Source organism: Elephas maximus, chromosome 8, assembly GCF_024166365.1.
Source record: "Elephas maximus indicus isolate mEleMax1 chromosome 8, mEleMax1 primary haplotype, whole genome shotgun sequence".
NCBI lineage: Eukaryota > Metazoa > Chordata > Mammalia > Proboscidea > Elephantidae > Elephas > Elephas maximus.
The window spans coordinates 112,065,249-112,091,209 of record NC_064826.1 but is presented as its reverse complement, the minus strand read 5'-3'; the positions used below and the strand labels follow the sequence as shown (position 1 = coordinate 112,091,209).

General features: G+C 40.3%; 1 protein-coding gene across 4 annotated transcripts in view; it reads right to left on the bottom strand.

Moving 5' to 3' along the window:
- The window catches only part of COBL (cordon-bleu WH2 repeat protein), a 369,968-nt gene that overhangs the window by 233,152 nt on the left and 110,855 nt on the right, over positions 1 to 25,961 (bottom strand). For all 4 annotated transcript variants that reach the window (XM_049893801.1, XM_049893803.1, XM_049893802.1 and 1 more), the window contains exon 2: positions 19,983 to 20,186. In XM_049893801.1, the coding sequence (XP_049749758.1) occupies positions 19,983 to 20,186 (204 nt within the window). The remainder of the gene's footprint in view (positions 1 to 19,982; positions 20,187 to 25,961) is intronic.

Below are 25,961 nucleotides of genomic sequence, written 5' to 3'. Positions count from 1 at the left end.
AAAGAGTATCAGTACTGCTCTGATTGTTACTAAACGATGTCTCAAAGCTCACCTGCACAACAACATTTACTCCCATCAGAAAGTAAGTAGTAACATCGCGTTTCCTAGCCAGGGCAGGCACTCGGCCGTGGGGTCTGACACAAGCGCCCAGGCCTGCTCTTTGGAACTCTGAGTGAGTTGTTTGGTGGGGCCGGGGCAGCTCTGACGCTCGTAAGTACCGCACATGGGTGCACTGGTTAATAATTGCTGTGGACTCTTATTCTTTCAGCTCCTGAATTAAAATCATCTTTATATCAATAATGAGCTTAATGAAACAAAACAGGAGTGACATTACCAGGCACTTGGATCTTCTACTGAAAAGCCTCAACATAGAAAAGAGACTTTATTATAGATGCTAAAACAACAACATGTCATTTGTTGCCATTTCCTGTGCATCTGTGACAGGGTGGGAGCCACTATACATTTCACCTGGCATCATTTTCTTTGACCTGCAGAAGTCTGAGGATGGGGATTGCTACCCCAGGTAAGTATGAACAGGTGCAGCTGAGATTCAAACCCTTGCTTGACACTGCTCTTTCCCTTCCCTGACCCCACTCAAAGTCTATCCTCACTACGTCAATGAATAAAACTGTCTCTTCGAACAAATACTTGAATGATTTTTCAAACTTAAACCACAAAGAACATAAAAGCTACTGATGGTACCTTCTGCTTTTTTAGTCCCATAATTGACAACGTGTTTGAAACATGTAAATACAGGAGGTGTGTTCTTTCAGAAGAGCCTAGGGCAGCTTTGGGCTGGATGAACTTGCCTCATTACCGAAAGCAAATCCATCTCGCCTTAACTGAAGCCAGCGCTTATAGTTTAATACATTAGCAGAGAAGTGATTTCTTCTTTATCTGCTTTCTGAATAAATAACTGTGTCCCCAAATTTCTACCCATGCGTCATGTGGATCACCTCCAAAATAGGTGATCAATAACAACAATGCTGGCTCTCGCTCCTCCTTGACCCTAAGGTGGGATACAATCTATTCAGAGAGCACTTCTGAGAGTTCAAGCTGCAGTTAGATTTTCAACAGTAGAGGGTAGAAGCAACTTATCACCAGCATGTTTATGGGTAAAAGGAGGGAAATCGTTCTCAAGCAGGTCTACCTCCTTAAGTTTATTATGAAGTGGGGAGGGGTGGGGCTACACACACACACACACACACACACACACACACACACACACACACACAGAGCAATAACATGATGGTAAAGCTCAATCATCACAGACATGAGTTATCACAACTCATCACAACCTGGATAACAAATTGGACAGTATCCATTTCTGGTCTTTTTTTTTTTTTTTTTTTTATAACAGGTGCTTTGGACATAAGCATTTCTATGTGAAAAGTAAGGATGTCTTGGTATAATATGAGCTCGAGCTTTGATAACTGTTTTGTTCTTTCAGGCCATCTCTACTTGTGAGTTTCAAATGGACACAGCATTCTAACGATGAGCTGACTTGGGGTGCCTTTAGTAAGCCAGAGATGCAAAACCTCGAACCTATCATGTCGTGGTTGCAAAAGGATGAACTCATCTTGTAAAGGCTCCCACAGAGTTTTCACTTCATGGGACACTTCTCCAGGCTCATTTTAAATAGCATTTGATGTATGACTTTTCAGGAGCATGACCTTTGTAAACTGAGATGCACCTGGCCTCTGTGATAATATGGTTTTTCTGCAACTTTCTACCACACCCTTTAACCTGCTCTTGGGCTGGCATTTTAAAACTCTGAACAGTAAGCCAGTTCTTTCAAGACTCTGATGCTACTGGAGAAATTCACTCAGAAAGCAGAGGAAAACCTCAGTACAACGACGGGACCCCAACAATGGGCTCTAGTCCCCAGTGAGTTTTCGTTACAGGTTCACCAGATCCCAACTTGTCTCCCACTGCCTGAGATCAAAGGAGTAATGACTTCTCTAATGTGTTCATGCATATCCTTCCACAGGATCTTAGTAGGTCACTGTGCCACTGGGCCACAAGAAGAACTTTCCAACTGGGCCGACGAAGAAGGCTGGAACAGGGCTGGCAGCGGCTGCTTGGCCCTGCCATGACGGACTGACTCCCACACAGTCACCTCCGGAGCCTGGCCCCCCTCCTCGTCTCCCACCTGCCTCCTGACCTACAGCTTTGCAGATGCCTGACCCTTTTACTGGGGACTCGGTGTTCTCCCACAGCAGCAAAGTGGTTAGTGAGAGGACTGGAGTCCTGTATCACCACTCACGGCTTTTCTGACCTGTGCCACTGGTGAAACCTCTCCTGCCTCAATTCCTTCACCTGTGAGGGCACAACGATAGTACCACCTCACAGAGCTATTAGAGTATTACGTGAATTTGCATTTGTAAGGCACTCAGCAAAGCGCCACATATGCGGTAACTGCTATGTAAGTGTTGGCTAAATAAATTAATTTGCTCCTATCTTTTCTATTTTGAATTCTACATATGAGGACGCTAATGCCCTGGCTAGGGTCAGCAGATCACCTGTATGTATTTGGCTGGATGCTATCTTGCCCTCAGTAGATATCAAGATATTAGACTCATTTTAAGTAACATTCTCGAGGCAATGCAGAATAAAATTTCCCCGATCTTACAAAGGACAAAATTAAGGCAATTAGACACTCTAAGAATGTCAAAGGAATTGGCTAGACTCTCAGTGCTATACAGCCAAAGCCCACCCCCTGGGCCCAAGTGATTATTTCATAATTCCATGCCAGTATCTTTCCAGGGACCTCAAGGAAATCAGTCTCTCTTTCGCTCCAAGAGTGTCTCTGTGTGTGTATTTATACATACATACATATTGTTGTTGCTGTTAGGTGCTGTCGAGTTTATTTTCAACTCATAGCGACCCCATGTGACAGCAGAACTGCCTCATAGGTTTTCTAGGCTGTAATCTTTATGGGAGCAGATTGCCAGGTCTTTTCTCCTGTGGAGACATTGGATGGGTTCGAACCACCAACATTTAGGTTATGCATACATTCATATACATACACATACATATGTATATATATTTTTTCCAGATTAAATCCTAGGTTCGATGGAAGAGTTAAAGATGGGAATAAAGGCCACTAATTACCCAAAACCAAGTGAACAGGGATGGAGGGTATGAGAGCAGATCTTTGGATTTTTTTCTCCCTTTGTTCCTCAATATTCTTTTCTTTCCTTTTAAGTTTTCTGTCTCTCTATTCCCCCAAATTTCTTAAGCACTCATTATGTAGAGGTTAAATGTATTTTTTGGCTTTTGTTGTGGTCTTTTTTTTTTTTTTCATTTATATCATTTATTACTATTTTATTGTTATTCCTTCACAAATATATTGTTTTTGTTTCTTTTTCCATTTTCATTAAAGAGAATTTTTTTAATTTATTGTGCTGAAAGTGAAAGTTTACAAATCAAGTCAGCTTCTCATACAAAAACTTATACACCTTGCTATGTACCCTAGCTGCTCTGCCTTTAATGTGACAGCACACTCCTCATTTCTACCCTGTATTCCCCATGTCCATTCAACCAGCTCCTGTTGTGGTCTCTATCTTTAAATTTAAAAAGTGAGTAGAATTTTTACACTTTTTCTTAGAAAAAAAAAAAAAAACTTTCCAAATGTGAAAAATAATTTTGCATGAGTCAGAAGCTTCAATGAGAAAAAATGGTCTTTTTTCAAACATAGTTGCTTTTCAAAGTCCTAGCAGAGAGCAAAACAGAAAAATGGGTGCCCTGTCCACCGCAGCCTCTCTCCCAATGCTGGAGGGCACTCCAGGGACCCGGCAATACAGCACAGGCAGTTAGGTGATCACACCACCGGGACATGAGAAGACACAGAGGCAAAGTCATATTTCCATCAAACTGTAGCCAATTAGTGAACTGGCCTTCTCTAACGGAGAGGATGCACCACCTGTCTGTCAGTGTGTCATCGTCTGGTGGCTTGCATGTTGTTGTAATGTCGGAAGCTATGCCAGTGGGGTCACCCATGTCAGACAGGTTTCAATGGAACTTCAAGACTAGATAGATTAGGAAGAAAGGCCTAGTGATCTACTTCCAAAAATTAGCCAATGAAAACCTTATGGGTCACAGAATACTGTCCAAGACCAACTTGCTTACTTTGTACATGTCACCTGAAGGGACTGATGGTGAGAGAAGAACATCACGCTTATAAAGTGGATGGTCAGCAAAGACGAGGAAAATGCCAATAAGAGATTGACCCAATAGGTGCAACAATGGACTCAAACACACCAACAATCATGAAGATGGCGTAGGACTAGCCAACATTTAGTTCTGTAATACGTAAGGTCTCCATGAGTCAAAGCTGACTCGATGGCAAGTAACAGCAATTGAGGGGTATTCCTATCTAAATCAGAAAGACTGATCCCACCCAGACCCTCTTACTCCATTCAGTGTGGAAACAGCTTGACAGATACTCTTGCTCTCTAACCGTAAGGCTGCAAAAGGATCCTTCTTAAGCTGCTTAAATGAATCATTCCAACAATACCCCATTTGGACCATCATGACATGAGACTCTGAGCTAATTCTTGGGACGGTGGGCTCATCTACGTACACTTAACATCCAGCAAAGCAAGTGCCATGCACTATAGCAGGGGTTCTCAAAGTTTAACACATAATCGGAAACCTTAAAAAACAAACAAAAAAACAAAACACAATTGCCATCGACTCCATTCTGACTCATAGCGACCCTATAGTGACCCTACAGGACAGAGTAGACCTGCCCCATACAGTTTCCAAGGAGCGTCTGGTGGATTTGAATTGCTGACCTTTTGGTTAGCAGCCATAGCTCTTAACAACTGCATCACCAGGGTTTCCTCTGAAACCTTAGGGCTTGGTAAAACACAGATGGCTGGGCTGCAACCCACAGAGTTTCTGATGCAGTAAGTCTGGGCCTGACCTAAAAGTGTCCATTTCTAGTAAGTTCCTGAATGATACTGATGCTGCTGGTATGAGAGCCACCCTTTGAAAATCACTGTATTCTAAGTACTCAAGTAATGTCCATTTAGTACCTATATGACTGAATAAATGGGTCACTTAGTGACAATTTTATAAATTACTTTAAGGTAGCTACTTCCTGGTGCAATGTTAAACCTAATCTCTTTACACTGTCAAATCCTAAGCTGGTCTTACATGGCCTAGTTTCTTGTGCAGGACCAGGTCTAGCATGTGGCCCTAAGCCCTGGGTGAGGCAACCTATGGTGTAACAGAGGCAGCACCCAGTCCTGGAAGAACGTCCAGTTTGACAGCATAGTATGGCATCAAAGAGGCATGGCAAGAGGCAAGCAGGTCCTCCACATGGTGGGCCAACACAGAAAACACGCAGGCAGACCATGAAAAAGGACAATGGAGAAAGGCAGGTGACCTGAAGAAGCCCGTGCTGGGGAAGTCTGTCAGCCATATTCGAGGCTGGGGACACCCGCAAGAATCCAATGTTATAGAAGTCTGGTGTACTAGGCCCGTTAGTTAACTGAGGCAGGAGGGCACAAGGCAGCAGACAAATAGTCAGGGGTGCCTGTATCTCAGGTACAAGTCAGAAGTCTCGATATCAGAATGGAACCAAAATTAATGACAGAAGAACAATCAGATGACAGTGTCAGATCCCAGAGAGTTGGCCAGACACTAACAAAATCCAAATACCTTCTGGGGCTAGGAAGCTGCCACAAGTGTGTGCTGGGTCTGAATGGAGGTGGGGATTGTTGCTGGTGGAGGGGGCATGCCTCCTTTATGGGCACACAAGTTTGCAAAGTGTTTAAAAGACAAAGCTATTTGGAGCTCCCTGATGTGGAGAGAGCAGATGTGCAGAAACTGAACCCTGGAGAGCCTGACACTTGTCCTACCCAGAACTGACAGCGTGAGGTGTGTTACCCAGAAGGCTTCACGTGGACAGCTGAGCTCATACGAGGGATGCGTTCTGGTTAAGACTGGGAATTAAAGGCACCCTTTTTTTGACGGTAGGAACTTGTGCTCTTTTTTAACTTTAACCTCATCATCTTTGACAAAACCTTGGAAGTCATCTTATTTCAGAAACTGGCACCTCCCATGCCCAGATTATAAGAAGTTAGGTCTTTTCACGAGCTTCTCAATAGGCAGCTGAGAGTCAACAGTACCTGTGGGGGCTCTGGAACACAGCCCAGTGATCTTTGAAGTCACTGGTTGGTGTTTATCTTAAAAATGCATGTGAATTTCACATTCTACTTTTAATATTTTTCCTATCTTTGAGGAAAACGAATGCTCCAGTGCTCCATACTTCTCTCGTGACTGTTCTAATGCTGGGATGTTCCCTTGCATCCTGGTGGTAGGTGGACTCTTGTTTGGGACCTGTGGGTCTACAGGGTGGCCTACAAGACTCTTCAGGACAGGGTCACCCCAAGTATCCAGGCCCACTGTCCCTTCTCAATGTTGGTTCAAGTAATATTGACCTACATACTTCTTGCACTAACTGGTCGTTTTGCAAATACTATGTATTTCCCTCTGCTTGCTAGGATGTCCTCTTCCCAGTGCCTTGCAAAAGTCAGTAATTAAATACACAGTTTGCTTAATGAACGAATAAACGATTTCACATTTTTTTAATCTATCAAAATCGTACAAAATGAAACTTCATCTCTGTATGACTGGCATAACAACAATATCAGAAAGAATAAATAAATAAATAACAGCACTTTCTGTACCCTGTTGCTTCTAAGCCAAACAAACAAACCCTTAATGATGCAGAAACATTTTAGGGAAGTAGTTATTAGAAAGAGTTCTTGGGTGATACAGTTAATGCACTCAGTTGCTAACCAAATGGTTGGTAGCTCAAGTCCAATCAGAAAGAAATGCCTGGGGATCTACTTTTGAAAAATCAGCCATTGAAAACTCTGTGGAGCACATTTCTACCCTGACACACATAGGGTAGCCATGAGGCAGAGTCAACTTGACAGTAACTGGTATTGGTAGTCACTTAAAAAAATTGCTGCTGTCAATTCCAACTCATAGTGATCCTATAGGACAGAGTAGAACTGCTCCACAGGGTTTCCAAGGAGCAGCTAGTGGATCCGAACTGCTGACCTTTTGGTTAGCAGCCAAGCTCCTAACCACTGCACCACCAGGGCTCCATAGCGACCCCATCCCAAACTAAAAACCAAACCTGTTGCAGTCAAGCCAATTCCAACTCATAGCGACCCTGCCCCATAGGATTTCCAAGGCTGTAAATCTTTATGGAAGCAGACTGCCACATCTTTCTCTGTGGAGGGGCTGGTGGGTTCAAACCGTCAATCTTTCAGTTAGCAGCCAAGTGCTTAACCACTGCACCACCAGGGTTCCTTTTGGTGGCCACTAGAAATCGTGAGTTAGAACCAGGATGATGACTGCATTACACGAGCTGGTAACAAAGCCTGTTTGAGGAGGTTCACCACTAGCAAACACTACCAATATGGGCTTCGTGTCCCATGAATTTACTCTATGTAGGAGAGTTATTTTCTTCAAATGAAAATTTAAACACGACAAAACAAACCTGTTAGCCCTGTTATTTAGAGAATGGTCTTCTTCTGGCAGAGTCCCCAGTACATGGCATCAAAACTGCCATTTCTAACTTCATGTCCCTAACTCACTTTCTCCCCTCTCTGGCCACTGGAGGGCTAGAGCGAAGCCAGCTTTCTCAGCCCCTGGAGCTGTGAGCTCACCACGCAGATCAAACTCAAGACCACAGGCCCTCATAAACTTTGAGCAGATCATACACCTGTCCCCTTGACAACTTGAGACCCAGTGGGGTCCCCAAGCCACCTCAAAGGCTTCACCAACACCTTGGTGGAAGAGGTCCAATAAAGAACCAACCAGAGCTGATGGTCCCTCCCTTCCCCTTCATCTTAGAGAGGGCGAGCCCTCTCCACAAGGAACATGGAACCCCCCACCTGACCCTATGATCCTTCCCTTCTCCTTCATCTTAGAAAGGGTGAGCTCTCTCCACAGGCAATGTGGGCCCCTACACCTGCCCCTATGACAGTCCTTGTTGTTTTCAGGGACTGAGGCCTAAATTTCCCTGCATGGCTATAAACTATTGTCTGTCGCAAAATGGGTGTGACAACCCTCAGTGTCAGGATCACAAGACTGGGTACTGAGGGAGATTTCCTGTTTGTAAAGGAAATGTTCGGCTCTTTCCTGCCCTGAGCCCTGGATATATGTGAGCCGAATTGGACGTGACTAATTCATCACAGCAAAATGACACGCCCCCAAAACTCTAAATGCCTGACACACTTTTATGAAGCTCCCTTTTGGCTGAGGGCGTTGTCTCTTCAAAGATCTTCTCTGTGCTTTTGCCCCAATTAAAGAGATTGGATTAGTGGCCTCCTTCCAGCAGCCATCTGTGGTGTTGGTAATACTGTTCCTAAAAGTATGCCTGGGCATTTTCCTCCAGAACACCCCAGGACACTTGGTCCCACGGCTACACCTCTGTAAGAACAGACTTGGATTTATATTTATGCTTCTAAATCCAAGAGAAGGTAAAACAAACAAACAAACAAAGAACCCTCATGTGATTCCCAGAATAGGTTTCTCAGAATCCAATTACTAGTGGGTTTTCTTTATGAGAATCTTTCATGTCAGGAAATAACATGGTTAAGAGGCTGAACATAAATTATAAATGACTGGCTTATCCTATGAAAAGGTGTGTGTGCCCTTTGCTAAACCCACAATTTAATAGCAGAAGAGAGACCACATTGGCAAAAAAAAAAAGAAAAAGATCTATTTTAAGTAAGCTTCAGGAATTTAGCTTCAGCCTAGTCTTGTATTATTAAGGAGTATGATACGTAAAACCAATTCCCTGAGCAATAAGCTGCTGTGTAAGCAATATTTATCAAACCAACCTCCACTTAAGGAGCTAACGGGCTGCTCTCATGCAATCTTACAAAAAATCTTGCAGGAGGGATTATCCTTCACTACTTTTTTTACTTAGAAAAAGTATTGTAATACTAAGGTTACACCTAGTCTTAGTGACCATACTGCAAAACTGCACAGTGGCGGCTTCTCTTTTATCAGGGAAAGAAAAGAAAGTAAAAATACAATGAGAAGCATTTCAACATTTTCATTTTAATACGAAAATTTTAAAATATTTTTCAGATAGGTTTTCTATTTACCTTCACATTGTTTGTAAAACTGGATGCATGCTGTACTCGAGTCTGTAAGAGGTGACCCGCAATGCCATTTCCTGATAAAATATGTAAATAGAAATTGGGCCTCAGAGGTGTGGTTCTTTACCAACATTCCGATCCCTTCCGGAGTGGGCCATTAAGTGGGAGAAATGAAAACCAGCCCCTCCTCGCCAGCCACTCATGCGGTATTCAGCGTTGGAGCTCTCTCTCCCTGCCAGGGTGTTGCACACATGGTTGTTCTTCAGCTCACAGTGTTTTTATGAGTAGGGAGAATTTTTATAGATATTCTTTTCTTTTTGAATCCAATGCTCCCTGTGTTACTACTAAAACAATACCCAACTTTTAGTAGGTAAATGAAAAGAAAAATTAGTAATCTTGTTATGATGAAAAAAAAAAAGAGTTGAAATAAAAATAATTGAGCTAGAAAACTGATTTAAAAGTCAACAGTTGTTTTATTTTAAAACTGCTACATAGGGTAAGATACAATTACGATCAGAATCATATTCACTGTAGTTGTCAGAGTTGTTCCCTGGGATTTAAGATACTGGGGGCAGATCCTGGGGGCAGGGATGGGGAGGGAGGGTTAACCTGTTCCTTGTTCATTTCCATTTCTGCCACAGAGCCTGGGGACTGCTCAGCAACACGTACGTGGCAGCTACTATCGTTAGCATTAGTAGCATTGATTATAATACCAGGGTTATAATTTTTTAAATATTCTAATAATTTGACTGGTAATTCTATACCTGGGAATCTATTCTGAGGAAGTATTTTGATATCTGGGGAAAAAAAGAAAAGCTTTAGGTACAAAGTACTGTTTATGGCAGCAAAAAAATTGAAAATGACCTAAATGCTCCAAAATATCAGAATGGTAAATGAACCATAATACACTCACTGACAAAACTGTATGCATATTAAGGTAACTGTTGAAACTATAATCATGTGACATACTTTTTAAGTTATAAAGTTAAAAGGGAAACAGGTATCCACTACTCTGTGAAACAGAAACAGAGCCCTAATGAGCTGGGAAGCTCTAATTTCAGAAGAATGTCAGGCAAGATAACGTAAAAAAACATTTCCACCACAACAGAACACCTAAAAATGTTAGGAAAAAAAAAAAACAAACTTTTTTTTAAAAATTAAATGTATGATTAAGCCAAAAAGAAAGTTGGAGAGATCCCCATAGAACAAAACTATGAAAGGAGGAGGGAATGGGGAGGCAAGCAATCCCTGAAGCACGCTGCTGCCTGGGCCTCTGTTGCCTAGAACTTAGATTTTAACAGCATCACAGGAGTTAAGAGACAACATCTCAGGCTGTGCAACGAGGGAGTTGGATCCCCACCTAAAGCTGGGGTGACCAACACTAAGCTCTTAGTGAAAGAGTAAACTAATGAGAGGAAAACACTTGGTCAGTGGCCAGTGATGGAAGTTAAAAGTGGGGGCAAACAAGTGCTCCTGTGAACTGGATCATGGGTGCATACTACCAGTGCTACCAGAAATCTCCAAGAGGAGAATCAAGCTTACTGCAGTCCCAGGTTAGCGGTGTCCCAGGAAACTGGAAGAGTCAAAGATAAATACTCTCCAGATAAAAGCACCTTCAACTCAGGCCCAAAAGGTGGCCCTCAGATAAGAATTCCCATATATATGTGATTATTATTTTAAAAAATTAAAACAAAACAAAAAAAACTTGCCAAAGGAACACAGCACCATGAGTGAAAATCAACAGAGAAAAGAACAAAAAAAATCTATTTTTTTCTAATATTGAAATTATCAGATACAGAATATAAAATATTATTTAAAACATAAAATATATATATATTATTTAAAAATGGAATTGATAGAAAAGGATATCAAAAAATAGCCAGAAAGATTTAAAAAATAACCAAACAGAATTATCAGATAAGACGATTTTAATTTTTGAAATAAAAATTAAATGGGAGGTCAAGTAGCAGGTAAAATAAATATGAAGAGCTAGCAAACTGAAAGATCTGAAGAAAATATCCAGAGGTCATCATAGAATGACTGAAAGATGGAACATACAGAATCTGAAGGTAAGAGACAACAGGGCAAGAAATTTCCGGAAAGCGACAGAGTAGAGGAGGAGCAATACTAACAGTGATTAAATAACAGTAAAAGTGATTTAAGAATTTCCTGCAACTGATAAAATAAATAAGCATCCATATTTGGAAAACACAATGGATTCCAAGTAGGTGAAGTAAAAATAAATCTATACCCAGGTAGATTATAGTGACGGTGTAGAACATCAAGGATAAAACCAGGCAGAGAAAAAAGAAAACAGATTACTGACAAAGAAATGATAATTAGGCTGTCAGCAGACTTTTCAATAATTATACGGAAACCAGAAGACAGCAGAACTATATCTTCAAAGTGTAATAAAATAGAATTTTTAACCTAAAATTGTAAAAATAGCAAACTACTTTGCTATTTTACTGAGGAAAAATTGAAGGCAATTTCAAATAATCAAAACTGAGCATTAATCACTGACAGACCCTCATTAAAGGAACTTCTGAAGTATGTATTTCAGAAAGAAGATAAACAATTCCAAAAGAAAGATCTGAGGTGCAAGAAGGAATACAGAGCAAAGAAAATTGTAAATGTGTAGGATAATCTTTTCTAAAAAAGGTTGGCTATACAAAACAAAAATGATGTCTGATTTGGGGGATTATAAAAGGTAAGTATATCTCTCATTTAAATCAGAAGAAATGACTGAATGGAATTAAAATATTATAAGAATCTTATATTGTTCAGGAGCACAGTAGTCAAATCATGTATTCCAAGTATAATTTCCAGAGTAGTCAGTAAAAGAATAGAAACAAAGGTAAAAAGCTCAATTAAAAAAAAAAAAAAGCTAAAGAGGATAAAAATATAGGAAGGCAAATAATAAGTATATACCTTTTCCCAAATTATTTGAAAGAATTAAAAAAAAAAGTTAATCACATTCAACCAATTTTATGAGGCTTCAACAACCTTGACACCACAACCACACAAGACAAAATAAGAAAGGAATGTTGTACTAGGTCTCACAGATGCACATGGATACAAAAATTATAAAACAAAAGATTAGAAAACTAAAAAAGAATAATGTAGAATAAAAAGGTAATATATAACAAGCAAGTTGGGTTTATCCCAGTAACACAAGGTTGGTTTACCAATAAAAACTATTACTGTATTTCACCAAATTAACAGACTGAAGAAACTTCTTCTTGAAAATATGACCTTTGGTTCACTTTCCAGCTCTCTTCTAACAACACGATAAACTATGTTGCCAGGCAACATTGCTTATGGTAAAAATGGACCCTGACTGGTAAACTGCATCTGGACTGTGAGAACTGATGTCGCTTCCGTAGCTTTGGGTTCCCTACCTGCTATGACTCTTTAACTGGTATACCTTTTGCAGAAACCCTGGCAAGTATGCCTATGGCACTGCTTCAAGAAACGCTGGCTCCTGTAGGTTATGAGGCTTCCAGCCAGGGTACCTCCCACTTGAATATAGATCTCATATTCTTATACCAGAGCCCTGCCTCTGTTAGAACTGCTGCAAGGATGATTCCCATTGAAGAGGAATGTCAGATGCTGCCCTGGTGGCACCACTCTGGAAAACAGTTTGGCATCCCCTCGTAGAGTGGACCACTGCCCATCCGTCAGTTTGTCATACTATGGTGGCTTGCATGTTGCTGTGATGCCATAAGCTATGCCTCTTCAAAAAATGTTTTTAAATACCAGAAGGGTCACCCACGGTGGACAGGTTTCAGCAGGGCTTCCAGGCTAAGACAGACTAGGAAGAAAGGCCTGGCAATCTACTTCCAAAAATTAGCCAATGAAAACTTTGTGGATCACAACAGAACACTGTCCAATTCACTTCCTTTGGGCATGCCATCAGGAGAAATCAATCACTAGAAAAGGAAATCAAGTTTGGTGAAATAGAGGGCAAAAAGGGGCATGGGAGACCCTTGATGAGATGGACTGGAATAAAAGCCACAACAATGGACTTTAAAATTCTAGTGATTGTGAGAATGGTGCAGGACTGTGCAATGTTTCATTCTGTCATATGTAGGGTCTCCATGAGTCAGAGTTGATTCAAAGGCAGCTAACAATAGTATAGTTGAAGAGGTGTGTATCCCAGCACTCAACAGTTCCAGCCCTAGCTATATACCTAGACCTGGAGCAATGTTCTTCAAGTTTTTGTTCACGTATCCTACGACGTAATTTTTAAAAAATATGTAGCACTTTGCCCACTAAGCTGTTATCCAGAATTTTTCATCGTAAAGTTTAAATATTCAAAAGATATGATTTCAGGTATAATCTAAATACTGATATTGTAAAATAAAACTTTCATAGCACCCCTCTAAATGTATTCATCACAATAAAAACATCCAGAGTGATGGATATCCACCATTATCCATTTCAAATATATATGAGCCAACTCCTTTTTAAGAATTAAAAATTTCATATCATTTATTGTTCTCTCTGCTTTCCTAGAAGTAGTATTTCCATTCACTTCCCTATCAGAATTACACAAATATATTTTCATGCTTGACAGGTTTTATAATTGATCACATTATCATACTCCTCTACAGCAAAAATATGTGTAAACATTTAATTTTTTATTTCCTATGACTGCCAAAAATTTTTTTATTACAGACTGAGTTATTAGGAACAACAATAATAGTAGTATGAAATTAATCAAACAACATAATCATGATACATTTTGATAAACGTTAAACATAAAATTAGAAATTCTCTTGGCAGTAGAGCTCTTAATACTATGATTGAAGGAGGCTCTGACAATATTTCAAATTGTCCCTTTTGTGAGTAAAGCAGGAAAAGGAGGTGGCCCATGACACTTGACCACAGGCCCACAGGCCTACTCAGAGGCTTGGGAAAGATACATGTGGGAACTCAGGATCTGGAAATTGATCCCCTTAAATCTTTCAAGAGGTTCCAAGATGGTGCAAACGGTTTGTGCTCAACTGCTAACCGAAAGGTTGGCGGTTCAAACCCTGCCTGTGGTATCATGGAAGAAAAGGCCTGGCGATCTGCTTCCATTAAGAACCACCAAAAACTATTGCCCTGAGATAATCTTTAAATCCTATGCCAAAAATTTCTTGAAACTAAACAATAGTTTGGCTTAAACTAGTAAAGAACGCCTGCCTTTAGCGCTGTGCTCTTTTAAGAACTATCTATATGGGATCACACTGACAACAGAAACATGAAAGATTAATAGGAAACCTAGGGGGCAGTGAGTTTATGTCAATGGTGAGGAAGCAACTCAGAAAAAGAGGGTGAAAATGGTTGTACAACTCAAAGAATGTAATCAGTGTCACTGAATTTTACATGTAGAAATTGTCTAATTGGTGTATGTTCTGCTGTGTATATTCTCAACAACAACAACAAATAAAACAAAAAAAACACCATGAAGCAGTTCTGCTCTGTATACATGGGGTTGCCATGAATTGGAATTACCCTGACAACAACTAACAACAACAGTGTGTGCTGGGGGGCTGGGGCCTGGGAGGTAGGGCAAGGAGAACAGGGACAGAATTTCTCCTAAGTTTCCCTAAACCCAACATAGGCACAGAGGATAGCACAGAGGATGGGAAAAAAAAAAAACCATTGCCATCGAGTCTATTCCGACCCATAGTGACCCTAGAGGACAGGGAAGAACTGCCCCACAGGGACTGTACCATTTTGGTGTTCATATACTCTTTTAAGGGTTGGATTAAAAGTTTAATAATCGCTTCCTGGAAAAATTCATTTGCATTCAAAATTCTGATTACAGTTGCAGGGACTTCGTAGACCTCTTGAATCAAGTTTAAGAACCCCAGGTTAGGAATAATAGTACCTAGCTTTTTTTAGCATAGGCACTGGGTTTCTGGGGTTTAGCATTATATGTGTTCGTTGTGAATCAGCTATTAATGCTAAGTAGTTTATTTAATTTTTTAGTTATCACTTAATAATTATTTAAAATTAATATTAAAAAATAAAACCCATTGCTGTTGAGTCAATTTTGGCACATGGTGAACCAAGTGCAATAATTATTAAAATGTAATAATTCGATGTTTAATATTAATATTAAACATTTAATATTAAAGTTTGATATTGATCTTAAACATTAATGTTCAGATATTATAGATTGTATTTTAATAGTTATTAATTTAAATATTAAATCAAATATGGATAATTGTTAAATAATAATATAATATTTAAATAAGATTTAATTAATTAATGTGGTGATTTATTTGATTCAACAAACCTAATCAACTTTGAAATCACATAGCTAATGGGAAGTGGAGCTGGGACTGAAATCCAGGCAGTGTGGTTCCAGGGTCCATACTCTTACTAGCTACACTCTCAGGCTGTCTATAAGTTTTCTGGGCAATTTTATGCCCCAGAAGTGTACAAAGTAACTTTGACAGAGCCGGGAGGCCAGCCATCCACATCTTGGCAAGAACCCCAGCATCCCTGCAGGTTTCAGGCATGAAAAATAACTGTGGAAGATTTTGAAATGGGCAAAAGAGATTATTGGGTACCATTCTGATGGAATTCTGGAGCCTCTGGGGATTGTATAGGTCTTGTGTCGGGTGAAATGCAATTAATTATTGCTTGACTTGTAAATTCATTTCAGCATTCCTAAACGGACTATAAAAGTGTATTTATTTTGAGTTCTCTTTTGAACCTTTTGTAATGTCTTACTGGTTTCCTCATTAATGAGTTAAATAAAACCAATCAGATACACAAGACCAAATTGGCAGCTCCTGTCTGGAGGCAGGATGAGAAGGAAGGAAGGGACAGGAACTGGTTGAATGGAAACAAAAAACCCAGGGTGGAAAGAGGAAGTGTGTTGTCGCATTACAGGGATTGCAACTAACATCACATAACAATATGTGTATAAATTTTTGTATGAGAAATTAACTTGAGCTGTAAACTTTCACCTGAAGCACAATTTAAAAACAAAACAAAACTATGGCATGTTTGTTTTTTAAATTATAGCCAAGAAAGCTCTATGGAACAGTTCTACTCTGTAATATATGGGGTCATTACAAGTCAGAATCGACTCGATGGCAACTAACAACTTCCACTCAAGGTGATCCCATGTGTCCAGAATAGAACTATGCTCCATAGAATTTTTAATGGCTGATTTTTCAGAAGTAGGTCACTAGGCCTTTCTTCCAAGGCATCTCTGGGTAGATTCGAACCTCCAACTTTTGGCTGGCCACCAACCATGTTAACAGTTTGCAGAACCCAAGGATTCAAGCCACCTACAACCTCTTGGAAAGTCTTCTTACATCTTTAAGGTACACACACACACTCCAGTGTGAAAAACACTGCCTTAGAGAAATTATTGCATGTTTTCCAAGAGGCAGGGACAAGAACCGTCACAGCATCATTAATTTAGGGGAACCAAAAACCAGAAACCACCCCAACAGCCACTACTGTATCAAAGGAGAATTCATGTACAAAGCATGGTGTATCCACACAATGTGATACCAGGCAGAACAACTGATACATCAGTGAACACTGACACATTTCACAAACAAAATACCAAGACTGAAAAAAAGCAAGTTTCAGAAGAATCACATAGAAAGACCATTTCAATAGATTTCAAATTCCTGCAACAAATCATTTAGGGATACATACATAAGTGGCAAAAGTATACAGAAAAGTAGGGCAATTAGAAACACAAAATTCTAGGGATAGACAGATGGGGATATGACCAGGGAGAGGGACCCTAAAGTGGGATTATTGTTCAGTTCCTTAAACTGAATGGTGGGCTCAAAACCCATTGCCAATGAATCGATTCTGGCTTATAGCAACCCTACAGGGAAGAGAAGAACTCCCTCAAAGGTTTCCAAGGAGTGGCTGGTGGATTTTGAACTACTGACCTTTTGGTTAGCAGCCATCGCACTTAACCACTGTGCCACCAGGGCTCCATGAATAGGCACAGGGTATATTTAAAATTCCTTTTTATTTATATTATACATGCATATACACACATATAAAAAATATATACATACATAAATTCTTTTGTGTGCATTAATATTTCATATTTTAAAGGAAGAACATAAAGGTGACTGATCTCCTAAAGACAGTTTGTGATGAACTTTTTCTTTTATTTTTCTGCATTTTGGCAAAACGTCTCTTAAGAATAAGTACTACTGTACTGCATAATAATGACTTCCAGTGAAAAATATTATGCATGCTCTCCAGCCCAAAGTCAAATATAAATCTACTATTCCATGGCCCGAGAGCACAAATGATTAGAATTTAGCCAATTTTCTTTATCCAAACAATTTGCTTTAAGTTTTAGAGATATTTTTTCCCATTCAACAAATTTTATAAAATGCATCATCTACTCTATCACTGATTTCACTTAGCATATGTTCCTGTCAACCATTGTCCACAGGGATAGATACGTGCGTAATTATTTCCTAACTCCTGGCTCTATTACCTCAAGACATATGCCATACTCAGAAAAGAACTAGGTGGTCTTCTACAACCAAACCAAGAAATTAGGCCTACACAATGACGAACCAGAATGAATGGCTGTGTTTCCTTCTTCCTGTGGATTTTGTAATCTGTATAAACCAACCAGTCACCACATGTGCTTTATTCATTTGTCCACTTTCTATCCATGCCATACATACTATCCTTAAACACAGAATCCTGAATGTATGCCCAGCTAAAATATCTTCCTGCATTACTTTTGCAGCTAGGAGTGGCTAAAGAAGTAAAGGTAGAAGTTGTAGGTGGGGTTTTAGGATGCACTTTAAATAGAAAATTAGCTAACACTGTTCCTTTCTGCCTTTCCCTCCTTCCCCCAGATTCCTGCTTGGAGCCTCAGTGGCCATCTTGGATCACTGGGTGATATTAAGGATAGAACTCAATGCTGAGGATGATGAAACAGAAATCAAAGAGGTGTGGATTCCTGCCAACTTTGATAGGATGGACCGCCAAGTCTAGATTTATTTTATGTGAGTCTTTGTTACTAGCAGTTGAACACAATTCCTAAGAGAAAACTCTTTTTTTTATTTTCTACAACACCTTACCCCTTCAAAACTAGAGATCACGTATACACCTTTAGGTAAATGTACACAGAGACTACAACTACATTCTCCTGGCGAACTCATAGTTAAATCATGGACTGGATGTTATTTCTTAATCTAAACTTGAATTGTTTTTATTTGAAAGACTTGATTTTCAGTTGTATTTATATGCTCTACAGGTCAAGAAAGCCACAGTCAAGAAATCGAATGATGTTTTACACTGGGCAAATCTAATGCAAAAGACCTCTTTGAAGTGTTGAAAGCAAAGATGTCACTTTGAAGACTAAGGTGTCAAAGACTCAAGCCATGGTGTTTTCAATCACCTCATATGCATACGAAAGCTGGACGATGAATAAGGAAGACCAAAGAAGAACTAATGCCTTTGAATTATGGTGTTGGCAAAAAACACTGAATATACCATGGACTGCCAGAAAAACAAAGAAATCTGTCTCGGAAGAAGTACAGCCAGAATGCTCCTTGGAAGCAAGGATGGCAAGACTTCATTTCATGTACTTTGGACATGTGATCAGGAGGGACCAGTCCCTGGAGAAGAACATTGTCATGGATTGAATTATGTCTCCCAAAAATGTGTGTATCAACTTGGTTATGCCATGATTCCCAGTAGTCTGTGGTTGTCCTCCATTTTGTGATTGTAATTTTATTTTGAGAGATTAGGGTGGGATTGTAACACCATCCTTACTCAGGTCACCTTCCTGATCCAATGTAAAGGGAGTTTCCCTGGGGTGTGGCCTACACCACCTTTTATCTCTCAAGAGATAAAAGGAAAGGGAAGCAAGCAGAAAGTTGGGGACCTCATACCACCAAGAAAGCAGCACCAAGAGCAGAGTGCGTCATTTGGACCAGGGGTTCCTGCACCTGAGAAGCTCCTCAACGAGGGGAAGATTGAGGATAAGAACCTTCCTCCAGAGCTGACAGAGAAAGCTTTCCCCTGCAGCTGACATCCTAAATTTGGACTTTTAGCCCACTTTACTATGAGAAAATGAACTTCTCTTTGTTAAAGCCATCCATTTGTGGTATTTCTGTTATAGCAGCACTATATAACTAAGACAGACATCATGCTTGGTAAAGTAGAGGGTTAGTGAAAGACAGGAAGATCTTGAATGGGATGAACTGACACAGTGTACTTGGCTCAAGCACAGCAATGATTATGAGGATGGTACAGGATCAGGCAGTGTTTTGTTCTGTTGTATATAGTGTCACTATGTGTCGGAACCAATATGACAGCACCTAAAGTCGGAATCGACTTGATGGCACTGGGTTTTTTTTGTTGTTGTTGTTAATATCAGCAACAACATAGGTCGGTTTATAACCAGATATCTGGATGATTAATTCAGGAGGGTGCCCTCCTGGCTGTATAATTTTGAAGCAAAGGACACCAGTACATTCCAGTTTCAGCCTCAAGCCTTGGCATGTTGGTCATCCAACTTGGAGATGTATATAGGACTCCATACCTGGCCTTCTTCCTGAGCCTGCCGTATAACCCAGTGAGATGTGAAATCTTTGTCATCCTAAGGATTACAGTAAACCTTGGCGGGACCCAGTAGCACATGGTTATTTGAGGTGAGACATTGCAGGTTGTCCTAGATTGTTAACTAAGCCCAGATTTATACTCAAAGAGACCCACCAAGTCAAATTTAAGATAGAAGTAAGTGCAATACATCAGAATCCACTCTCCATTTCTCCTCCTTATACTTGCAAATTGAAATACAATGACTCCTCCCTGAAACACCCTTTCTCTTACCTCCCACTGACCACACTCTTCTTCTCCAGCCCACTGGGAAGAACCACGGTGATATCCACCATACTGTTCCGCAGATTTTCTTTCATGTTGATAAGGTTCTGCTGAGGGCTGGGGCCCAAATCTGTGCTAGGTTTCAGTTCACCATGAACATTCAAAGTAGCAGGATTTCCAGGAGGAAGGGGAGCCCGAGCCTTCATCTTCCTCCTTAAAAATGACAAGAGAAGGATTAAATGAAGTGGCAGTTTTCAACATAAGAAGTTAATACAATCACCTAATGACATTCATCAACTTTTAAATACCTTCATCATAATAATTCTTCCTTATAAAAGTGCTTTTTTCTCCACAGAAATGCCTCCTGAATTGTATGGCCTTTTTAAAATCAGCGTGTCAGCACTCAACGCTAACAGAAATTTCTATCATATCCTCCCTAAACAATGAAAATAAGAACAGTGGAAGCACTTCTGAAAGGAGGTGTTCCTGAAAAGAAACATCCTAAAAACGTATTCACAACTAAGAGTGGCACTACCATATTTTTTATAGCTCTCTGCTCAAGATGTGGGTTATTATAGCAGAGCTTGATTGGACCAGTCCTTTTGGAATCACTGGGTGGGTTACAAATCGCAACTAATTAAGTGGGTTCTGCTAACAGTCTGCGGTTCTCTAGTTTAAATCCCTGTCCTAGCTCTGGATTCATGGACCCAGGATACTGAAGATATTTTGGGGTCTTTTTTTTTTTTATCAAGACATACTAGCTGGATTCAAGGATCTATGATACTGAAGACATGTTGGGACCACATAAAGACTTACTAAATTAGCCAGAACACCAATCAGACCAATGCTCATTGATGCAGGTCATTGGGGAGGTAGAGATAGGTAGCTGTTCAGCACAGAAGAAGGTGAGTGTTCATGTCTTAATGCTCAACTCCTTTCCAGTTTGTTTTCATCTTATTTCTGACTGTGTTTTGAATGTTCAAGCCACCTGACAATGAATCACAGGCTTCGAAGAACATTTTTAGAAATTCTTGTCTACTCCAGATTAGTCAAGGAAGGTCACTGACCTAAAACACTGGATATTTTATAATAGTAATAATAATAAAACCAAAAACCAAACCAGTTTCTATTGGGTCAATTCCAACTCATGGTGACCCCATTTGTGTCACAGAACTGTGCTCCATAAGGTTTTCAAGGCTGTGATTTTTCAGAAGCAGAATGACAGGTCTTTCTTCCGAGGTGCCTCTGGGTGGGTGTGAACTGCCAGCCCTTCAGTTAGTAGTCGAGGGCTTAACCATTTGTGTCATCCAGGAGAACTTAATAATAATACCTAGCATTTATTCAGCACCTAAAATTCACTAGGACCTATGCAAATAACACAAGTTTACCTCATCAAGTCCTCAAAATATTCTGGAGCTGAAAAAACCGAGTCTCAGAGAGATAAGCAGCTTAGCTAACGTCAAACAATTATTCAGTGTCGCAGCTAAGGTGGAAACCCAATAGGGCTGACTTCAAAGAGCTTACTCTTGCCCACCTCACTCTCCTACCTCCAACCGTACTCTAGTTAGAGGATCCACAAAGAGGCAGTGAGCCCTCAAAGCCATTTAAATTCTACTGGTAGAGCAATCTTCTAGGAAGCACTTTGACACAAGCCATCAGAGACATACCACCACCATCCACTGCCGTCGAGTTGATTCCAACTCATAGCGACCCCACAGGACAGAGTAGAAATTGCCCCATAGAGCTTCCAAGGAGTGCCTGGCAGATTTGACTGCCAAATTTTTGATTAGCAGCCATAGCACTTAACCACTATGCCACCAAGGTTTCTGCCAGAGACATAGTAATTCCAATTCTAGAAATTTATCCTAAAGAAATAACCTCGCAAGAGTGCACTGCTGGAGATTCAAAGATGCTCGTTACAACATAACTTAAAATGGAAAACAAGAAAAAAAATCTGACTGTACATCAATGAGACAATTACAGTAAATTTTGGTACTTGAAAACAATGTTATACTGGTAGCCGTTAAGTTTACTTTAAAAGTATATGATTTGATGTGCAAAAATACTCGGTACAGATTTTTTTTTTTAAAAAAACAAGCTTTAAAACATTGCTTGTTTAGGAAAATTTCATTTTGTAAAGAAGTATACATTATAGCAATAATCATAAAACATTCTAGAAAGATGTATGTTGCTGCTGTTGGTAGGTGCCGTTGAGTCAGTTCCGACTCACAGCAACCCTACGTACAACAGAACAAAATACTATTGCTTAAGGTCCAAGATACGTTCTGTGAAATAGGATGTTATGTGATTTGGACTTTTGTGTGAACACCATAGTATAGACTACATGGGATATCTCTTATTTCACTTCCAAATTGATACCTCTCCTTTGCCTCTTGCTGCTGCTATCACTAGCACTGGTTTTGCTGCATTTTGGGAGCCATGATGTACTTCACAGTGTTATTTTCAAAATAAAATTAAATACAATGATAACACTACAACTCTCAAGAGATGTGTGATACACAAGACTGGATGCTGCTGCCCAAGAGTCAAAGCATACACTGTTAACACGGTAAACTTTTTATTTGTAAGTAGGAAAAGTTCACATTAAAATAACCTTACAAAGTACAGTACAGTATATATATAAGCCAGTAACACAGGCGTTTATGGTGACTACCAAGGCATGTGCACTATAGGTTATATGTGTACTGTACCATTATACACCTGGCAGTGCAGTTGCTTTTTGTATACAACAGATATGAGATACACGTGTTGTGTGAGGGAAGCGGTTGCATTCGCTACGTTTAGTTACGTCCTCTATGTGTTGTTCTCCAGTCAGGATTTCTGAACTCTATTATAACCTTATGGGACCACAGATATATATGTGGTCAAAAGTTGTCTGGATGTTATGTAGCATGTGACTATACCATTACTTCTGGGCAGTGAGGTAACATGACTTTTGTTATTTTATTTCTTTGAATTTCCTAATTTTTCTGTAATATCTCTTGTATATTTATTACTTGAAAAATGGAAGAAAAAAAAAACAAAACAAAACCCACTGCCACTGAGTCTATTCCGACTCATAGCGACGCTATAGGACAGAGTAGAACTGCCCCAAAGGGTTTCCAGAGAGCAGATGGTGGATTCGAACTGCCAACCTTTTTGGGTAACAGCCATAGCACTTAACCACTATCCCCACCAGGGCTCCAAAATGAAAGAGCTCATATAAAGATGTGGAAAAACAATTGGGATTGAAGTGAGGCTGTAAACTTACTGTCACTATTAAATACAATGTCACTGGTTAACACAGGACTTGGGAATAACATTCAGGTCTCATCCTCCATCAAGATAAGTAGATATAATTCTTTTTTATGTTAAAAACCTTACATTTATATAAACATATTTAGTTTTTTCTATATTCTCACCCACTTACATACTTTTTTTTGCTTCATAGGATAAAAATAAAAAAGTATCTACTGCACTATTCTAAGGGCCATATATTTACTAATTTATTTATTCCTCACAATAACACCATGAGGAGATGCTGTTGTTATTCCCATTTTATAGGTGAGGAAGTTTGGAATGAGAGCTTAAGTCACCTTTGCAACAATTCTCCATAAATTTTGGCTCCAGAGTCTGAAATTTTCATCACTATGTTACTTGGCCTTTATTAGAAGAACAGATGTCATCCCATTTTAGAGAATAGAAAACTCTAGACAGAGAGAAATAGAGTTAGGAAGTCTTCCGTTAGTCAACATTGGGTCTAGGGCTAGAACTCAGTCTCGGAGCAGCCCTCTTGCCAGCAGTGTTACCTCCCAAAGGTATTTTCATGGAAAAAAAAGTTTATTTTATAATGTTTAGGAAATGCGTATATTTTCTGAGTTAGGTATATGCTTATTTCTGGTTACTAAGAAAGGTGGCTTGAACTCCTTTAGAACACACTGAATCCAAAAAGCAGCTACCGATCTCTCTATTCATCCCTCACAGCAACAAGAAGCTGGGAAGAGGAAGATGATGTTGGACGTCTCCCTCTCTAAATAAGCAATCTGTCACCAACTACCCAGAGCCAACCTGAAGTCATTTTCACCCACCCTTTCCTCTCTACGTCCACTGTCACCACCCTGCCCAACCTTCACCTCTAACGTCTGCATCAACTCTAGACAATTCTAAAAAAAATTCATGACAAAGTTCTCTTCCTACAACCTACCCTCCTCTTAATTAATTCTGCTTCCTACTTAGATTCTTTCACTTCACATTTACTGAGTGTTGCCCATGAGGGCTGCTACCTCCTCACGGACCACCTGCACACAGCCCATCCTGCTCCTCACACATCTATTAGAGAGGCTCACTCCTGGCCACAGAGTAGCTACAAACAGCAGGCTGCAAGGTATCCAGGATGGCTCATTGTCCAGCACAGTGCTGTATGTGTGCGTGCACGTGCATGTGTGCACATATGTTTATGTGAGCCAATGTTTTAAAAAATGGGATATTTCATTTTTCCTTTGGTGAAGGGAAGGATAACACACAATACAGGGGAATCAGCACAACTGGACCAAAGCAAAAGCTAAGAAGTTTTCTGGACACATTCACACACTGGGGCTGGAACCTGGGGACCATAGTTTCCGGGGACATCTAAGTCAATTGGCATAACAAAGTTTATTAAGAAAATATTCTGCATCCCCCTTTGACAAGTGGGTTCTGGGGTCTTAAAAGCTTGTGAGCAGCCATCTAAGATGCATCAGTTGGTCCCATTCTACTTGAAGCAAAGGAGAATGAAGAAAACCAAAGACACAAGGAAAACATTAGCCCAAGAGGCTAAAGGTCCACATGAACCAGAGACTCCACCAGCCTGAGACCAGAAGAACTAGATGGTGCCCAGCTACCACCAATGACCTCCCTGACAGTGAACACAAGAGAGAATCCCGGACTGAGCGGGAGAAAAGTATGCAGCAGAATCCAAATTCACATAAAAAGACCACACTTAATGGTCTGGCAGAGACTGGGGGAATCCCGAAACTATCGCCCCTAGACACTCTGTTAACCCAGAGCTAAAACCATTCCCGAAGCCCACTCTTCAGACAAAGATTAGACAGGACTATAAAACAAAAAATAATATATGTGAGGAGTGTGCTTCTTAGTTCAGTCAGATATACGAGACAATATGGGCAGCTCCTATCTGGAGGAAGGCAGGATTAGAAGGCAGGAAGAGACAGGAACTAGCCAAACGGACACAGGGAGCCAGGGGTGGCAAGGGCGCTGTGCTGTTGTACTGTGGGGATTGCAACTAATGTCATAAAATATGTGTATAAATTTTTGTATAAGAAATTAACTTGAGCTGTAAAATTTCACCTAAAGCACAATTTAAAAAAAGAAAAAGAAAATGGGATATTTCACACTAATAAAATAAATTTCTGGCTCCTTTAGAAAAAATGAAAATATCTGATAAGGCCCTGAGCACCTTCACAGCAAAGCTGCGTGCTGGCACTTGGACCATTAACTCACTGGCATTACATATTTGCCCACTATAGGGCTGTGGACTGACAGTCAGACCACCGAACAAACCTGAAAACTGGGACCATCCCCTGACCCCAATTTTCTTCCACTCTGCTGGCAATTCTGGTTCACAGTCCATGGGGCAGATAGCAATGAGTGACAGCACAGAGACACCAGAACACGCGCTGTCACGGAACACCCTGGAGCCCTCATAACCACCGCCTTGCAAGGGAATGCCAAGTAGTCTTGCTCTCCCAGCCACTGAAAAGCAGCCACATGCGATTCTTATGTGCAGTCTATAGGCTACGAGAAGGGAAGAAAGCACAATGAACTCGATTCTGGCCTGAGCTTAGCTATTTTCTAGTCTTGGACTGGCAAGTAGATTTCGTGCCTCAATTTCATCTCAGTCCTGAATGGCTGGCCACCACATCCGAGCATGATGCTGAAATTATTCCTGAGGTCACATCTGGAGCCAGCAGAAAAGGATATCACTGCTGT